General features: G+C 41.3%; 1 protein-coding gene across 1 annotated transcript in view; it reads left to right on the top strand.

The window, feature by feature from the left end:
• Window positions 1-141: 141 nt before the first annotated feature.
• RBBP4 (RB binding protein 4, chromatin remodeling factor) overlaps window positions 142-15,443 on the top strand; it is a 23,899-nt gene continuing 8,597 nt past the window's right edge. The window contains exons 1-8 of the mRNA XM_028113817.2: window positions 142-282; window positions 869-1,016; window positions 6,067-6,212; window positions 13,028-13,201; window positions 13,551-13,666; window positions 13,784-13,944; window positions 14,039-14,165; window positions 14,304-14,381. Of these exons, the coding sequence (XP_027969618.1) occupies window positions 267-282; window positions 869-1,016; window positions 6,067-6,212; window positions 13,028-13,201; window positions 13,551-13,666; window positions 13,784-13,944; window positions 14,039-14,165; window positions 14,304-14,381 (966 nt within the window). The 5' untranslated portion in view covers window positions 142-266. The remainder of the gene's footprint in view (window positions 283-868; window positions 1,017-6,066; window positions 6,213-13,027; window positions 13,202-13,550; window positions 13,667-13,783; window positions 13,945-14,038; window positions 14,166-14,303; window positions 14,382-15,443) is intronic.

Below are 15,443 nucleotides of genomic sequence, written 5' to 3'. Positions count from 1 at the left end.
CGTACGGGGGCAGGGGAGGGGCGCGCGCCTCGGACCCGCAGAAAGCGACTCTGCGTGTCTGGATAGGCTGCGAACGCGGCTTCCCCGCCCACCCTACCATTTGGGGCGCTCCGATTGGCCAGTGTTGGCGCGAAGGTGCGCGAGTCGGACCTCACGCAGGGGCCACAGGAAACAATAGAGGCCGCGCGCGCAGAGCGAGCGCCCGTAGCCTCCCCGCCCCTCCCGCAACGCTCGACCCCGGGATCCCCCCAGCTTGCCTGCCCGCCATGGCCGACAAGGAAGGTGAGGGTGCTGGGGCCGCCCGAGGAGGACGGGGGGTGCCGGGCTGGGCCGCGGCCTCGACAGGGCCTAGCAGTGAAGACAAGCCCGACTCTTGAGTGCTGTCCCCACCATCGAAGGCGTGAGGAGAGATCGCCCCGCGGGGCGGGCTAACGGCGCGCCAGTTCCTCCGGCGCGGAGGCCTGTCGCCGCGGCGTGGAGCTGGTGGGGGGGCCCCGGCCGCTATTTGGTCCCTCCCCGCGTCCCTGTCGGTCTGCCCGCCTCTCCCGGTTCTGCCTGCGCCGTTCCCCACCCCAGGGGCCGGTGTGCGGGCGTCCGCGGGGCTTCTGTAGACTCAGCGCGAACGGGAGCGTGCTCGTGGGGCCCGGCGCCGTCGCCCGAACGGCTAACGGAGTGACTGGCCTGGCTAGCCCGAGAGTAATTGCGGGCTCGCGCGGGTGGAGAGGGGTGTTGGTACCTCCGCGGCGGGGGAGATTTACACCTATCTCTTCCATTTCAGAATCTGGACTGGAGCAGGGCCGGTAGCTTTGGAAGTGTTGACTCAGTTTCCATTTGTGTTCGCTAACTTAATTTGTTTTTAACTTTTTAGCAGCCTTTGATGACGCAGTAGAAGAACGTGTGATCAACGAAGAGTACAAAATATGGAAAAAGAACACCCCTTTTCTTTACGATTTGGTGATGACCCATGCTCTGGAGTGGCCTAGCCTAACTGCACAGTGGCTTCCAGATGTAACCAGGTGATGTGAATCTTTTGAACGTTATCTTGTTGTGTCCTCCTCAGTGTAGATTTCTCACGTTGATTTTCTCCAGTCACCCAAAGCGAGCACGTGATCAAAACCTATTGGTGACGTTTTTTTCTGGGCCAAAAAATAAGACAAAATGTAAAAATAGTTTTGCAATGTACCTGATAAGAGAAAACTTTTCCTGATAACGAATTGAATAGTCTGTTGTAACTACAGTTGACCAAATAATGTAAAATGTGTCAGCTTTCAAAAAAATGCTGTGATGAGTTCAGTTTTTTCAGCAAAACATTGGAATCTAGAGGTGGTAGCTGGTTAGTACGAACATTTATGTGACATGGTACCTGCCTTCAAGGAGCACGCGTATAGTTGAAGAGGCTGATGTAAACTAATACTTACATGTGCTAAGAGCAGTTTTACAGAGATGCTTAGGATGTTTAGAACTAACCTGAAGGTGGAATGGTATTTATATAAGGGAATTGTGCATAGTGAGAGATTAATCACTTGCAGGGTAGGTCTTACACCTGAGAAGCTTACCTCTAAGAAGATAAAATCATACTTAAGTTTACCTTCCATTTATTTAGGGTCTGGTAGTTACCACATAACCATGGTGTGTGAGTTTAGATAGACACCCCCCTAGCCTTGACTTGTGTATATATAGTATGGTACATATCCCCACCCCCCCCTTATTTGTAGGGAATATGGCTGAGAATCCCCAGTGGATGCCTGAAACCATGGATAGTACTGAACTCTATATTATGTTTTTTCCTATACATAACTGCGGTAAAGCTTAATTTGTAAATTAGACACGTAAGAGGCTAATAATTAATACAGTGATTATAATAATATACCATAATAAAAGCTATCTGATTGTGGTCTCTTGCTGTCAAAATCTCTCACTGTACTCACCCTTCTTGTGATGTCGTTGAGAAAATGTCTATGTGATGAAATAAAATGAGATGAATGACATGGGCATTGTGATGAAGTATTAGGCTACTATTGACCTCATGTTAAGTCAGAAGGAAGATCATCTACTTCCGGAGGGGATTGTGGTTGACCGCGGGTAACTAAAACCACGGATGGGGGGGCTACTGTGTTACAGTAAAAAATAATTTTAAGAGTGGCACAGATAAAATGATCACGGCAAGGAAAAATCACCTCAACCTAGGGTATCGTGAAAGGCTTCCAGGAGGAAGTGACAGTGCAAAGATGAAGGTGAATTTAAATACAAGATTTTATCAAGACCAATACGCCTGTTGGGATAATGGGTATTTTATAAAATTGCTTCACCATTCAGAATAGCATTTAAAAATTATATTATGTGCTGAATAACTAATTTCTTCAAAATTCATGTCTTCAGAATTCAAGATCTTGCAGAATGTGGTTTTTAGGCTATGTTTCAGCTCAAGTAATGGAAATTTGATACAAATTTTACTAATAACTTAAAGAGGTTGCTACCTTCACAGTCTCATTAAAAAATGAAGAAGTCTGCCCTAATGATGTTTACCAAACTCCTAATAATTAATACCTAGAAATTTAGAGTCGGAAGCTTCATCATGACCAGGAGTTCCCATGTTCAACTAATTGATCAGAATTTTTTAAGTTCAGTGTGCCTGGGTGGCATAGTTGGTTAATTGCCCAATTCTTGGTTTCTGCTCAGGTTGTGATCTCAGGGTTGTGAGATCGAGCCCCACGTCGGGCTCTGCATGGGTGTCTCCTTAAGCTTCTCTTTCCCTCTGCACCTCCCCCCACACTCTTTCTAAAAATAAATAATAAATTTTTTTTTAAAAAAGAATTCTTTGAGTTCAGGTTAAGTGGAGTCATTTCTCTGAAGAGTTCTCAGTAATAATCAAACCATTTAGGAACTGGTGGCAGAATACTTGATGAAAAATAGTTGAATGGTGGTTCCACAGTCATGAGCTGTATCATATTCGATCAGTGGATCAACATTGGCCACCCCACACCTACTAAATCATTCTGGAGCCATATTTTTAAAAACTTTCCCATATAATGCAGTAATTAGCTCAACTTAGAAAGCAATGAATTAGACTAAATTCCCCAAGGTTGAAATCCGTGTTATCTTAGTAACTTTCTACTTTAGCAGAACTAGGTAAATAAACCTTTTCGTAGTGTTTGACGTTGGTCCAAATACCCAGCCTCTACCTTCCTTTTTTTGGATTCCACACATATAACAATGCTAATTTTTTTTTTAGATTTTATTTATTTATTTTGAGTGAGAGTAGGAGGAGGCAAAATCTTCAAGCAGCCTCCTGCTGAGCTCAGAGCCCCACACAGGGCTCAATCCCACGACCCATGAGATCATGACCTGAGCTGAAATCATGAGTTGGACTCTTAACCGGCTGAGCCACCCAGGTGCCCCAGCAGTACTAATTTACTTTTTAAGATGAGGATTACTTAGAAGCAAGCATACCTAATACCAAGTGTTTAATTTTTTTGTGTCTGTTGGTGTCTTTTTTTCATTCTTTTTTTTTGTGTGTGTGGTGGTAGTGGTGGTATTTATTCATATCTTTTTTTTTTAATACAATTGTAGTTCTGTAATACTTTTCTTCCCTCACTTCCTGTGGTTCTTTGTTTATCCTAAATGCAGGCATTCCCAGTTTTGTGTTGACAGCTCTCTTTCTTTCCTCTACTTTTTCCTTTCCTTTTTTTTAAGATGTTATTTGACAGAGAGAGACACAGCGAGGGAGGGAACACAAGCAGGGGGAGTGGGAGAGGGAGAAGCAGGCTTCCCGCTGAGCAGGGACTCGATCCCAGGACCCTGGGATCATGACCTAAGCCGAAGGCAGATGCTTAACGACTGAGCCACCCAGGTGCCCTCTACTTTTTCTATGTAGGATATAGATATCTATTGCCTCTGTGCAGAGGAATTCCTATTGGTTATCTCTAGACCCAACTTCTGAGCTTTTCCTGAATTTTCAGCTGCCTGCTGGTGTCTTCTCTGGAGTATCTTAGAGTCTTCCCCAACATCACATGTTCCAGACTGAGTATATACTTTCCATAGAGTCCCACTCCAGCTTTCTCCTATTGTTCCTATTTCTCTTTATCATAGTTGACTTTGGCTTGACATTTCCTAGGTTTTTCTCTTTTTTTTTACTTGACAGTTCATTTACAAGCTCCAGTGGATTCTATTATATCTTTTCTAGACCAGAGGTTCTCAGACTTGAACATGTATCATAATCAGCTGGAGGGATTCTAGGATAGGCCATTGTGCCCAACATCCCAGGTTCCTAATTTAGTAGGTCTGGAGTGGATCTGAGAATTTAATTTGCCTTTCTAGCTGAAGTTCCTAGGTAATGCTGATGCTGTTGGTCCTGATACCACACTTGAAGAACCTCTGCTTTACACTGTTAGATTAATCCTTCTGTGGTAATTCAGATGGTGTTAGGTTCCTTAGAAATTTTCCATGGTCCCTTGTTCCCCCTGCAGTCTAGAGTCATGAAGGCCTTAAGGTGGCATTCAGCACCCTAGAATCTGTTTTTTAGCCTTCTCTCTTTGACTGCATTTTCCCACATCCAAAGTCAATTTGGGATATCAGTCCTAGTAGTTGTATGATCTTAAACAAGTTTGCCTACTTTTCCTAAACCTCAGGTATCTTCATCTTTAAGTGATACATGGTTTGTAAACAGCTTAGGTGTCTGGGATTTTGTGGACTTGCCCTATGCTCAGTTCCCTTTCCTTGGAATACTGTTTACCAGAGCCCTTGTCGCTTCTGGGTTTTAGCTCTCATTTTGACGTCTGCTGAAGTACCACCTCTTTAACGGACACTTCCTTAATTCCAGAAGTAATCTTTCTCATATAAACTCCCATCTTCTTGTGTGCCTTTCATGTAATATTGGTTGACTTTTTTTTTCTCCTTAGCTAATTGATTTTTTTAAATTTTATTTTATTATGTTAATCACCATACATTACATCATTACATTTTGATGTAGTGTTCCTTGATTCATTGTTTGCATATAACACCCAGTGCTCCATTCAGTACGTACCCTCTTTAATACTCATCACCAGTCTAACCCATCCCCCCACCCCCCTCCCCTCTAGAACCCTCAGTTTGTTTCTCAGAGTCCATAGTCTTTCATGGTTCATCTCCCCCTCCAACTTATATTTTAATTATTTATGTACGTGGCTATCTAATTGCCTCTAGCTTTTCGAGTGCACGAATCATGTCTTAATCATTTTTGTACTTCATTGTATTTGGCACAATTTGTCTACTGATTAGGTACTTGGTAAATATTTGAACAATTAGTTTACCTAATGTTATTTTCTTTCCTTTACCTTTTAATGAAGTAACCTAAAGTGTTAGTGTATCCAGCAATTGTTTTCTTTACCCCCAACCTATTGTAAAGGGTGAGTAATTAATTCACATTTTATTCCGTTAGAATTTTTCCCCAAAGGAATTGTAAATTTTTGGCCAACTTAAGAAATATTTACAAAACTAAGTGCTGTGTGATCCTCCTTATACTCCTCTATGGAAGATACAATAAAAGTCAGAAATATGGGGATGCCTGGGTGGCTTAGTCAGTTAAGCATCTCTCTACGGCTCAAGTCATGATCCCAGAGTCTTGGGATCAAGTCCCACATCAGCCTCCTTGCGCAGCGGGGAGCCTGCTTCTCCCTCTGCCTGCCATTCCCCCTGCTTGTGCGCGCTCTCTCTCTCTCTCTCTCTCTCTGACAAATAAAATCTTAAAAAGTCAGAAATGTGGCTTTTTTGTTTGTTTGTTTTTAAAGATTTATTTATTTATTTGACAGCACAAGCAGGGGAGCGGCAGGGAGAGGGAGAAGCAGGCTCCCTGTGGAGCAGGGACCCCGATTCGGGCTCGATCCCTGGATGCCGGGATCATGACCTGAGCCGAAGACAGACGCTTAACCGACTGAGCCACCCAGGCATCCCAGAAATGTGGCTCTTGTTAAGTTTTTCTTCCCAAAACCTAGTTGTAATAGTGCCTTTTGCATACCATGTATATCACTGACTTCATTGTCTCTCTTAGCGTTAACTAATTTGAATAGTGACCATGTATTGCTATTACAGACCGGAAGGGAAAGACTTCAGCATTCATCGACTTGTCCTGGGAACACACACGTCAGATGAACAAAACCATCTTGTGATAGCCAGTGTGCAGCTCCCTAACGATGATGCTCAGTTTGATGCCTCACACTACGACAGTGAGAAAGGAGGTAGGAATCTCAGACTGAAAGAAGGAATGATGTGTGGGTTATATCTTTCATACCTTTGAATTATCATGACAAGGGTGTAAAGTTTGATTAAGTAGCCTGTCAAATTAGTAATAAGATTTTGAGCTTTGGAAACCCTGCGTTTGCAATACAGATATTAGATATCAGAAGACATACTTAATGCATACTTGGTTCTGTGTCTTTTCTAGAAACCTTCCTCTACTAGATGGAGGGGGTCTAGAATTGAAAGAAGCTAAAATCCACCATTCATTCATTCTTTTTTTTTTTTTTAAGTTATATTTATGTAATCTCTACGCTCAGTGTGGGGCTCGAACTCAACCCTGAGACCCTGAGATCAAGAGTTGTATGTTCTTCTGACTGAGCCAGCCAGGTGCCCCTTTACTGGGGGGAAGGGGGGGCTTTTTTTTTTCCAGCTTTATTGAGACGTGATTGACATATAACATTATGTAAGTTTAAGTTGTACAAGGTATTGATTTGATACACTCACATATTGCAAATTATTACCATCATAGGTTTTTTTGTTTCTTTAAGATTTTACTTTTAAGTAATCTCTATACTCAACTCACAACCCCGAGATCAAGAGTCACATTCTCTACCAACTAAGCCAGCCAGGTGCCTCCAGAGTCCACCGTTTATTACTGCTGTGCATGCATGCATTTGTGCATTCTCAGCATGGGAGATAATTGCCCCAAAGGGATGAAAATTGGTTCTTGGAAAGGGGGATGTGTGAAAATAATCTTAATTCTTTTTTTTAGATTTTATTTATTTATTTGACAGACACAGCAAGAGAGGGAACACAACGGGGCGCCTGGGTGGCTCAGTCGTTAAGCGTCCGCCTTCGGCTCAGGTCGTGATCCCAGGGTCCTGGGATCGAGCCCCGTGTGGGCTCCCTGCTCCACACGGAGCCTGCTTCTACCTCTCCCACTCTCCCTGCTTGTGTTTCCTCTTTTTTTTTTTTTTTTTTAAGATTTTATTTATTTATTTGATAGAGACACAGTGAGAGAGGGAACACAAGCAGGGGGAGTGGGAGAGGGAGAAGCAGGCTTCCCGCGGAGCAGGGAGCCCGATGCGGGGCTCAATCCCAGGACCCTGGGATCATGACCTGAGCCGAAGGCAGGTGCCTAACGACTGAGCCACCCAGGCTCCCCAACAATCTTTATTCTTTAAACGTATAAAGCACAGATATACATGGTATACATAAATACACAAGATATCTGTGGTATTAAAATTTCATCAGGAGTGACAGAAAAGATGTCTTACAAGGTTTTTTGGGGGGGGGGAGATTGAGAAACAATGACTTAAATTACCCTTTCCATTTTGAAGTGGTACAAATGACAATCATGACACTTGATATGTATATAAAAATTAAATGAGCCATTTAATTCTATATTAGGAGATAATCTAAGGGTTTAGCTGTTCATGAAATACTTAACTCTTCCTTTTAATAGAGGTAGAAATGGATGAGTTACCTTTGTTGTTATCCCTAAACTCAAATTAATACCAAGAGAGAAAAGATACGCTCTCATTAAGATGTGTGATCTAAAAAATGGATGTTTACTGTTTCTTAAATTTCTCCTGATTAGTAGAATCCATTCTTAGATTATCTAAGTTCTTTTGGGCTCCAGTTACTTGCCACGATTCTTGTGTGCAGTTAATCTTTTGATCGCTCCATATTTCCTTAGGGTGATACAGAATGCAAAGTAGTAAGTTCTTAAGATAAAGGTCCGCAAATACAATTCTGTGTCACTGACCCAACTATGCGTGATACAATTATTGGGAAGTTATTCTCTGGGTAGACATTAGTGTTGGGGTGGGGGTGGGGATGGACACTGAACTTAAGAGGTCTTGGGCTTGAGATCCTGTTATGCCACTCACTAGCTGTGTGGTTTTGGATAAATCATTTAGCTTCTCTGAGTATCAGCTTCCTTTCTATTAAATGAAGATAAATTATTTTTAAATAGGATTTTTGGTTATTTAGTGACAAAACAAATACTCTGGTAATGTAATAAGTTTTTTTTTTAGAAATCAAAGCAAATAGAGAACTATGGACCCTGCCACTGCCATAAACCTATCTTCTACATGTAGATCACTGTTAAATTGTTTTTTGAATGATTTATCTATCCCATTTATTGGCTCACTCATTCAACATATATGCTGAGTACTTATTGTACGCCAGGCTTTTTTCTTGGTACTAAGGATGCAGCATAGAATATGCTTTTCTGATCTGATGTATCTTGGACATCTTTTTGTGTAAGATGTATCTCCTTTTGATGGTTGTATACTGTGTCATAATTAACCATCCCTTATTTGACATTTAAGTGGTTTCCAGTTTTCTGGCTTGAAAAACAGTTCTTGTACCATATGTCTTGCATAGTTTTGCTATAAAATAATTTTCTTTTCTTTTTTTTTTTTAAAGATTTTATTTATTTGAGAGAGAAAGAGAATGAGAGATAGAAAGCACGAGAGGGAAGAGGGTCAGAGGGAGAAGCAGACTCCCCGCCGAGTAGGAAGCCCGATGTGGGACTCGATCCCGGGACTCCAGGATCATGACCTGAGCCGAAGGCAGTCGCTTAACCAACTGAGCCACCCAGGCGCCCATAAAATAATTTTCTAAGTGGAATGCTGATCAAAGGGCAAGAACGTTTTCAAGTAAAATTAATAACTGCTGTTGCCCTCCAAAAAAGATCCACAGTCCCACCAATAGCGATGTATTTATGTGTATTTCTCCATGTCCTTGCCAACATTGGATTTACTTGTCCCAACTTTCGTCTGATAATCCTTCAGATTTTGTGTCATTCTTGGAAACACTTTTATCATTCCAAGATTTTAAAATATTTACCTGTTATTTTCTGGTACTGCTTTATGTTTTGGCCATTAAAACTGTAATCTTTCTGGAATTTGTTTTGGCATTGGGTACAGAGTAGGAATCCAAGCATTTTTCTAAGTGGTTAGCAATTTTTTATTTTATTTTATTTATTTATTTATTTATTTTAAAGATTTTATTTATTCATTTGAGAGAGAGAATGAAAGAGAGAGAGAGAGCACATGGGGGGGGAGGGTCAGAGGGAGAAGCAGACTCCCTGCTGAGCAGGGAGCCTGATGCGGGACTCAATCCCGGGACTCCAGGATCATGACCTGAGCCGAAGGCAGTCTGTTAAGCTTAATTCCGACTCTTGATCAGCTCAGGTCTTGATATCAGTGTGGTGAGTTCAAGCCCTGCATTGGGCTCCATGCTAGGCGTGGAGGCTACTTTAAAAAAAAAAAATTCTGGGGCACCTGGGTGGCTCAGTTATTACGCATCTCCCTTCGGCTCTCAGGTCATGATCCCAGGGTCCTGGGATCGAGCCCCACATCGGGCTCCCTGCTCAGCGGGAAGTCTGCTTCTCCCTCTCCTGCTCCCCCTGCTTGTGTTCCTGCTCTCGCTCTCTCTCTCTGTCAAATAAATAAAATCTTTAAAAAAAAAATTCCATTTGCTGGCAAATTGTTTTCACTGGTTGTTGAGGTGGCATTTTTTTTTAACATAATGTATTCATCTTTCTCTGGTAACTGAGTTTTTTGAATAACATCAAACCAACTTTTGCTTTATCCCTCTTAATGCTTAATTACAGAGGAACAATTAAAAAAATACTTTAATAATGCGTGATATATTTGTACAACTATATAAATCACCCTATTTAATCCTCATAGGGAAACTGATACTCAATAGTTGTTTTGTAACTTGCCCTAAAGTTACAGAGCTTATCTCACTTTCTCTCTCTTCTCTTCCTTTTACTCCCCCCCCCCCCCCCCAGTTTCAGATCACTGGATAGGCTTGGTGCTTTAAAGAGAGGTGGTGCTCTCTTCTGTATGGTCTTAACAATGGTGGAGGTAGATAATATCCTAATGTCTCTTGGGTGGTTATTAGGTTATTAGGTATCTTGAGGAACACTCACATTCCATTCCTAGCTTACTATCAGTCTTGCTCTCAGATGAAATATCCTGGGCTCTCAGATTGAACTATTGTAATTAGTTACCATCCACTTGACCCCATTTGGTTTTAGGTAGTGGATGGCAGACAGCTTCAAAAGATCATTGAACTTTCAAAGTGAAAACTGAAAACTGGCTTTGTCCTGTTTTGACAGTAAAAAGAATTTGTGTGTTTATATTAGGGTCAGCCTGGCTATAGTCACATTTTAAGCCCTTGTCAAATAGATAGGTGTAAAATTTTACTTATGACACTGTTAGCAAGATCTTTCAGTATCAACAAGTTTATTTTTAGCAATTTATTTGGAGAATTTTTTTTAGGATATCTTTAGTTTTTTTTCTGAATTGTATAAAATAAACTTATTAAATCATGGTGAGATAATTGAATATTTGTTGTTAGAGTTTACTCTTTTTTGATAAAAAGGTGTTTAGGGACTCAAAGAGTGGCTTACAGGTAGAAATCACTGCTGGTTACCTGTTTGTGGGGGAGGGTGGATATTTGTTGGGAGGGACATGATAGTACTTTCTGGGAAGCTGGAGATGTTCTATATTTTGATCTGGGTGCTGGTTTTCTTGGTGTATACATTTGTAAAAATTTGTCAAGCTAGGCACTTTTGGTACATTATAGCTCAAGTTCCCCCCCCCCAAGTTTTGTGGTTTTTTTTTTTTTTAAGATTTTATTTATTTATTTGACAGAGAGACAGCAAGAGAGGGAACACAAGCAGAGGGAGTGGGAGAGGGAGAAGCAGGCCTCCCGCCAAGCAGTGAGCCCGACGCGGGGCTTGATCCCAGGACCCTGGGATCATGACCTGAGCCGAAGGCAGACGCTGAACAACTGAGCCACCGAGGCACCCCCCCAAGTTTTTTTAATAGTGTTTTATATGGAGAGAAGCAAACAAAATAGGAATACAACTGGACCTTGATAGTCATTTATTGTACATTGATACCTCAGTCTTTGTTTCCTGCTTCAGATTTGGCCTTTCGTCTGTCAGCTTCTGCTTGGGAACTCCTAATTATTTTTTAAATAGATGAGTCCTCATCTTTGTAAAAACTCCATTGTGAATCGTTTAAGCTGACTTACTACTGTATTTTAACAGCAGTTAGGGAGACACCCTCTGTTTAGTATGTCTCCAATACCAAAATACCCCACATTATATAGTCTGTGCCCTTGCTCTGCGGGCTCGGCTGCAGCTGTTCCCTTCCCTTGTCATCGGGATCGCTTTTTTGGCAGTTAGGCTTTTTTGGCAGTTAGGCTTTTTTGTCATAGTCATCTGTAGTTCTGTTTTCTCTCTCTGTGTTTAGACTGAAAGTTTCTTGCAATCCCCTATCTTATGCTTTCTTTTTTACATTGTAGATACTCAAGGTCTAGAGTTCTGGGGGAAAATTCGTTTAATGTGGGATTGTTTTCTCCTTTAGAGTCTATTCTGAGTTTTTAACTTTAGATTTTTAGTCTTTATGAAACATTTGCATTTCAACTGTAAAAAGTTATTTGGAAATTGAAAGTTATCTAATCTGCCAACCATATTACCCATCTTATGTCCTTGCTTTTTGAAAAGATTTTTGTCCTTCAAAGTGTGACACTTGTATAACAGTGCTGTTGACAGGGTTTTAATTTATAAGTTACTCTCACAACTTTTCTTTATGGAGAAGATATTTGAGACTCAGAAATTGAAGGCCTTCCCCAAATCACCAAGCTTTGGCAGTCAGGCCAAGGTCCGACTCTTAAGTATCTTATCATGCTGCTTTTTGTAATTCTTCGACTAATCATTAACTACCTTTGTTTATATGTTGTTTTGCCAGGATTTACATAATCACAAATTATATTGTTATACCTTTTATAATGGCACTTGGGAGAACTAAGTGCGTACAGTAGTCAAATGTGAATGAAAATGTTTTTATCTAGTCCTTGCCTGCCTGGTTTATTTCAGCTAATGATTGTGGTTGGCATGTATAAGTGGGGGTTAAGGAAAATGCAACTAGCTATTGTGGCTCTGTTTTTCTTCGCTGGACTAAGAGAAATGGTACAGGGAAAAGATAACAGTGTGATGGTATTTCAGGAAGGTCATTCCAAACTACAGCTTCAAATAGATGGTGTAAAGGGGACTCTTTAGTATCTGGCACACTGTGTACTTTAATATTCATTAAAATAGTAACTTAAGGGGCATATGGCTGGAGTAGATAGTTGAGCATCTTGAGTCTTGGTTTCAGCTCAGGTCGTGGTCGTGGGATTGGGCCCCACGTCTGGCTCTGCACTCAGTGCAGAGTCTGCTTGGGATTCTCTCTCCCTCCGCCCCTCCTGCTCATGCTCTCATGCACGTACTCTATCGCTGGCTGTCTCTCAAATCTTAAAAAAATAAAATAGTAACTTGGGTTTTATTTATTCAGCACTTTTTGTTACTTTAGATGAGATTTGAAAATTGCTTACTGAGAATCTACTTTCGAAGTGGAAATGGTAGTGTTCCTTACTTTTGGATAGTTAATACTATCTAGAATTGGTGTAGGTACAGCTGAAAGAGTATTAGGCTAGGAATCAGGAAAATGGGAATTCACATTAGGTTCAGCCATAGTCCTGTTACTAAGAACAGATTAGTGTAGGTACTCCAAATTTGTTTTTCTTGGTAAAATTTTGGGGGATATTAACCGTTTTCCTTACTGTGTAGGGCTGCAGTAAGAATCAAATGAAATAAGAGGTATAAAAACACTTTATACTATTAACAAATGTCTAGATTATTTCTAGAATTATACCAGTTTGCTGATAAAAAGCTTGCCTGTGTCATAATTTGAGTGACAGAGTAGCTCTTGCTTTGTCCTCATTTGCAATTTCTTATTTACAGAATTTGGAGGTTTTGGCTCAGTTAGTGGAAAAATTGAAATAGAAATCAAGATCAACCATGAAGGAGAAGTAAACCGGGCACGTTATATGCCCCAGAACCCTTGCATCATTGCAACAAAGACTCCATCCAGTGATGTTCTTGTTTTTGACTATACAAAACATCCTTCCAAACCAGGTACCTGCCCTCTTCAGTTCAAATACAGATAATGAGTCACTATGGGAGTACACTGTTCCACTCAATCTGGGTTTAATTGCTTGTTATTTGTATATTTTAACATCCTGTGATGTATACTGGTATATGTGGATATTCTTCCTTTGTTCTTACCTAGGTGAAAAAAAAATGCTTTTTTTTTTACACAGAACAAATGATGGTGCATTTTAACTGTTAAAAATTTGATCATAATGGGTCTGTTTTGCTATAAATATGAAGAGCTTTAGACCTCTTCATCAAAATTCCATTATGCTTTGTAGACCCAAAGAGGCAGTAGACTCTGGATAGTCTTGATATGTCTGTTAATTTGCAGACCCTTCTGGAGAGTGCAACCCAGACTTGCGTCTGCGTGGACATCAGAAGGAAGGCTATGGACTTTCTTGGAACCCAAATCTCAGTGGGCACTTACTTAGTGCTTCAGACGACCATGTACGTATCCTTCTCATTTTGATGCAAATCTGGGCTGGTTATCAGTTGGTTTCTTTTCTGAGGTATGTGGGGAAGTGAGAATCTTCCATTTATATAATAGTTAATTTTACATTTAAGACCATCTGCCTCTGGGACATCAGTGCTGTTCCAAAGGAAGGAAAAGTGGTGGATGCGAAGACCATCTTTACAGGACATACAGCGGTAGTAGAAGATGTTTCCTGGCATTTGCTCCATGAGTCTCTGTTTGGGTCAGTTGCTGATGATCAGAAACTTATGATGTGAGTAGAATCCATGTTTTAGTTTTTTCCTTGTTCTCTAGGTTTTATATTACCCCTTTCAAGCTTTTTTCTTGTTTTTCCTTTTTTATTAAAGCTGGGATACTCGTTCAAACAATACTTCCAAACCAAGCCACTCAGTTGATGCTCACACTGCTGAAGTGAACTGCCTATCTTTCAATCCTTATAGTGAGTTCATTCTGGCCACAGGATCAGCCGACAAGGTCAGTTTGGTTTATTTTAAGAAAAAAACATTGGGTAAATTTGTTTTGCTTCCTTTGAATGCACAGAGCTCTTTCAATTGCAGGTTTTTTTCTCATAAAAAAATTATTGATTGCACTTGCTTTTCTTTTTGTACATAGACTGTTGCCTTGTGGGATCTGAGAAATCTGAAACTTAAGTTGCATTCCTTTGAATCACATAAGGATGAAATATTCCAGGTAAGAGAAACTAATGCTGCATTTGTGTGTTTGTTTAAGGAAAACCTGGATGTGTGAGTAGGCACACTTGTGCTTTATCCCCTTACTATCAATAATAGAAATCTTCTACGTATCTATGATAATCTCTGTAGGAATTGGGATTGTTATTTCTATACTTCCTCAAACTGGTCACTGGCCACTCTTGAGGTATTAAGAAAATCGGTGCCCGATAATTGTATTCATGTTCCTGACATTTGTCTCTTCCCTTATTTCCAGAACTTGCCATGTCTGTTGATTTTGCAGTTGAAGCCAAAAGTACTAGCTCCATGTTTTCTGCCTCATCAGTTTAAGCTCCTTTCTTAACATGCAAAAAGCTCTCTGACTCAATTCAAGAAATATGGCACTATGTTCAGTGCTTATTGCCAGGACACTGTGAGGAATATGTTATATATAGTCTTTGCTATCAAAGAGCTTACAGGGGCACCTGGGTGGCTCAGTCATTAAGTGTCTACCTTCGGCTCAGCTCATGATCCCAGGGTCCTGGGATCGAGCCCTGCATCGGGCTCCCTGCTCCGCGGGAAGCCTGCTTCTCCCTCTCCCACTCCCCCTGCTTGTGTTCCTTCTCTTGCTCTCTCTCAGTCAAATAAATAAATCTTTAAAAAAGAGCTTACAGGGGTGCCTGGGTGGCTCAGATGGTTAAGCATCTGCCTTCGGCTCAGGTCATGATCCCAGGGTCCTGGGATCGAGTCCCGCATCGGGCTCCCTGCTCCTTGGGAGCCTGCCTCTCCCCCTGCTTCTCTCTCTCTCCCTCTGTCTCTCCCTCTGTCTCTCATGAATAAATAAATAAAATCTTTAAAAAAAACAAAAGCTTACAGTTTTATAGCCTGGAAAGGCCCATTTAGATTCACCTAACAGAAGATTGTTAAGTGTTAAGAACTAAAGGGTGGGGGCGCTTTCGGGTGGGTGGCTCAGTCAGTTAAGGGTCTGCCTTTGGCTCAGGTCATGATTCCGAGGTCCTGGGATTGAGCCCCCCATTGGGCTCCTTATTCAGCGAGGAGTCTGCTTCTCCCCTCTGCCCCTCCC

The sequence above is a fragment of the Eumetopias jubatus genome, unplaced genomic scaffold, assembly GCF_037043125.1.
Source record: "Eumetopias jubatus isolate StellerSeaLion01/CBP00866 unplaced genomic scaffold, mEumJub1_p1.0 scaffold_4, whole genome shotgun sequence".
Classification (NCBI taxonomy): Eukaryota; Metazoa; Chordata; class Mammalia; order Carnivora; family Otariidae; genus Eumetopias; species Eumetopias jubatus.
Note: the sequence above shows the minus strand (reverse complement) of the source record. Positions and strands in the feature narration are given on the sequence as shown.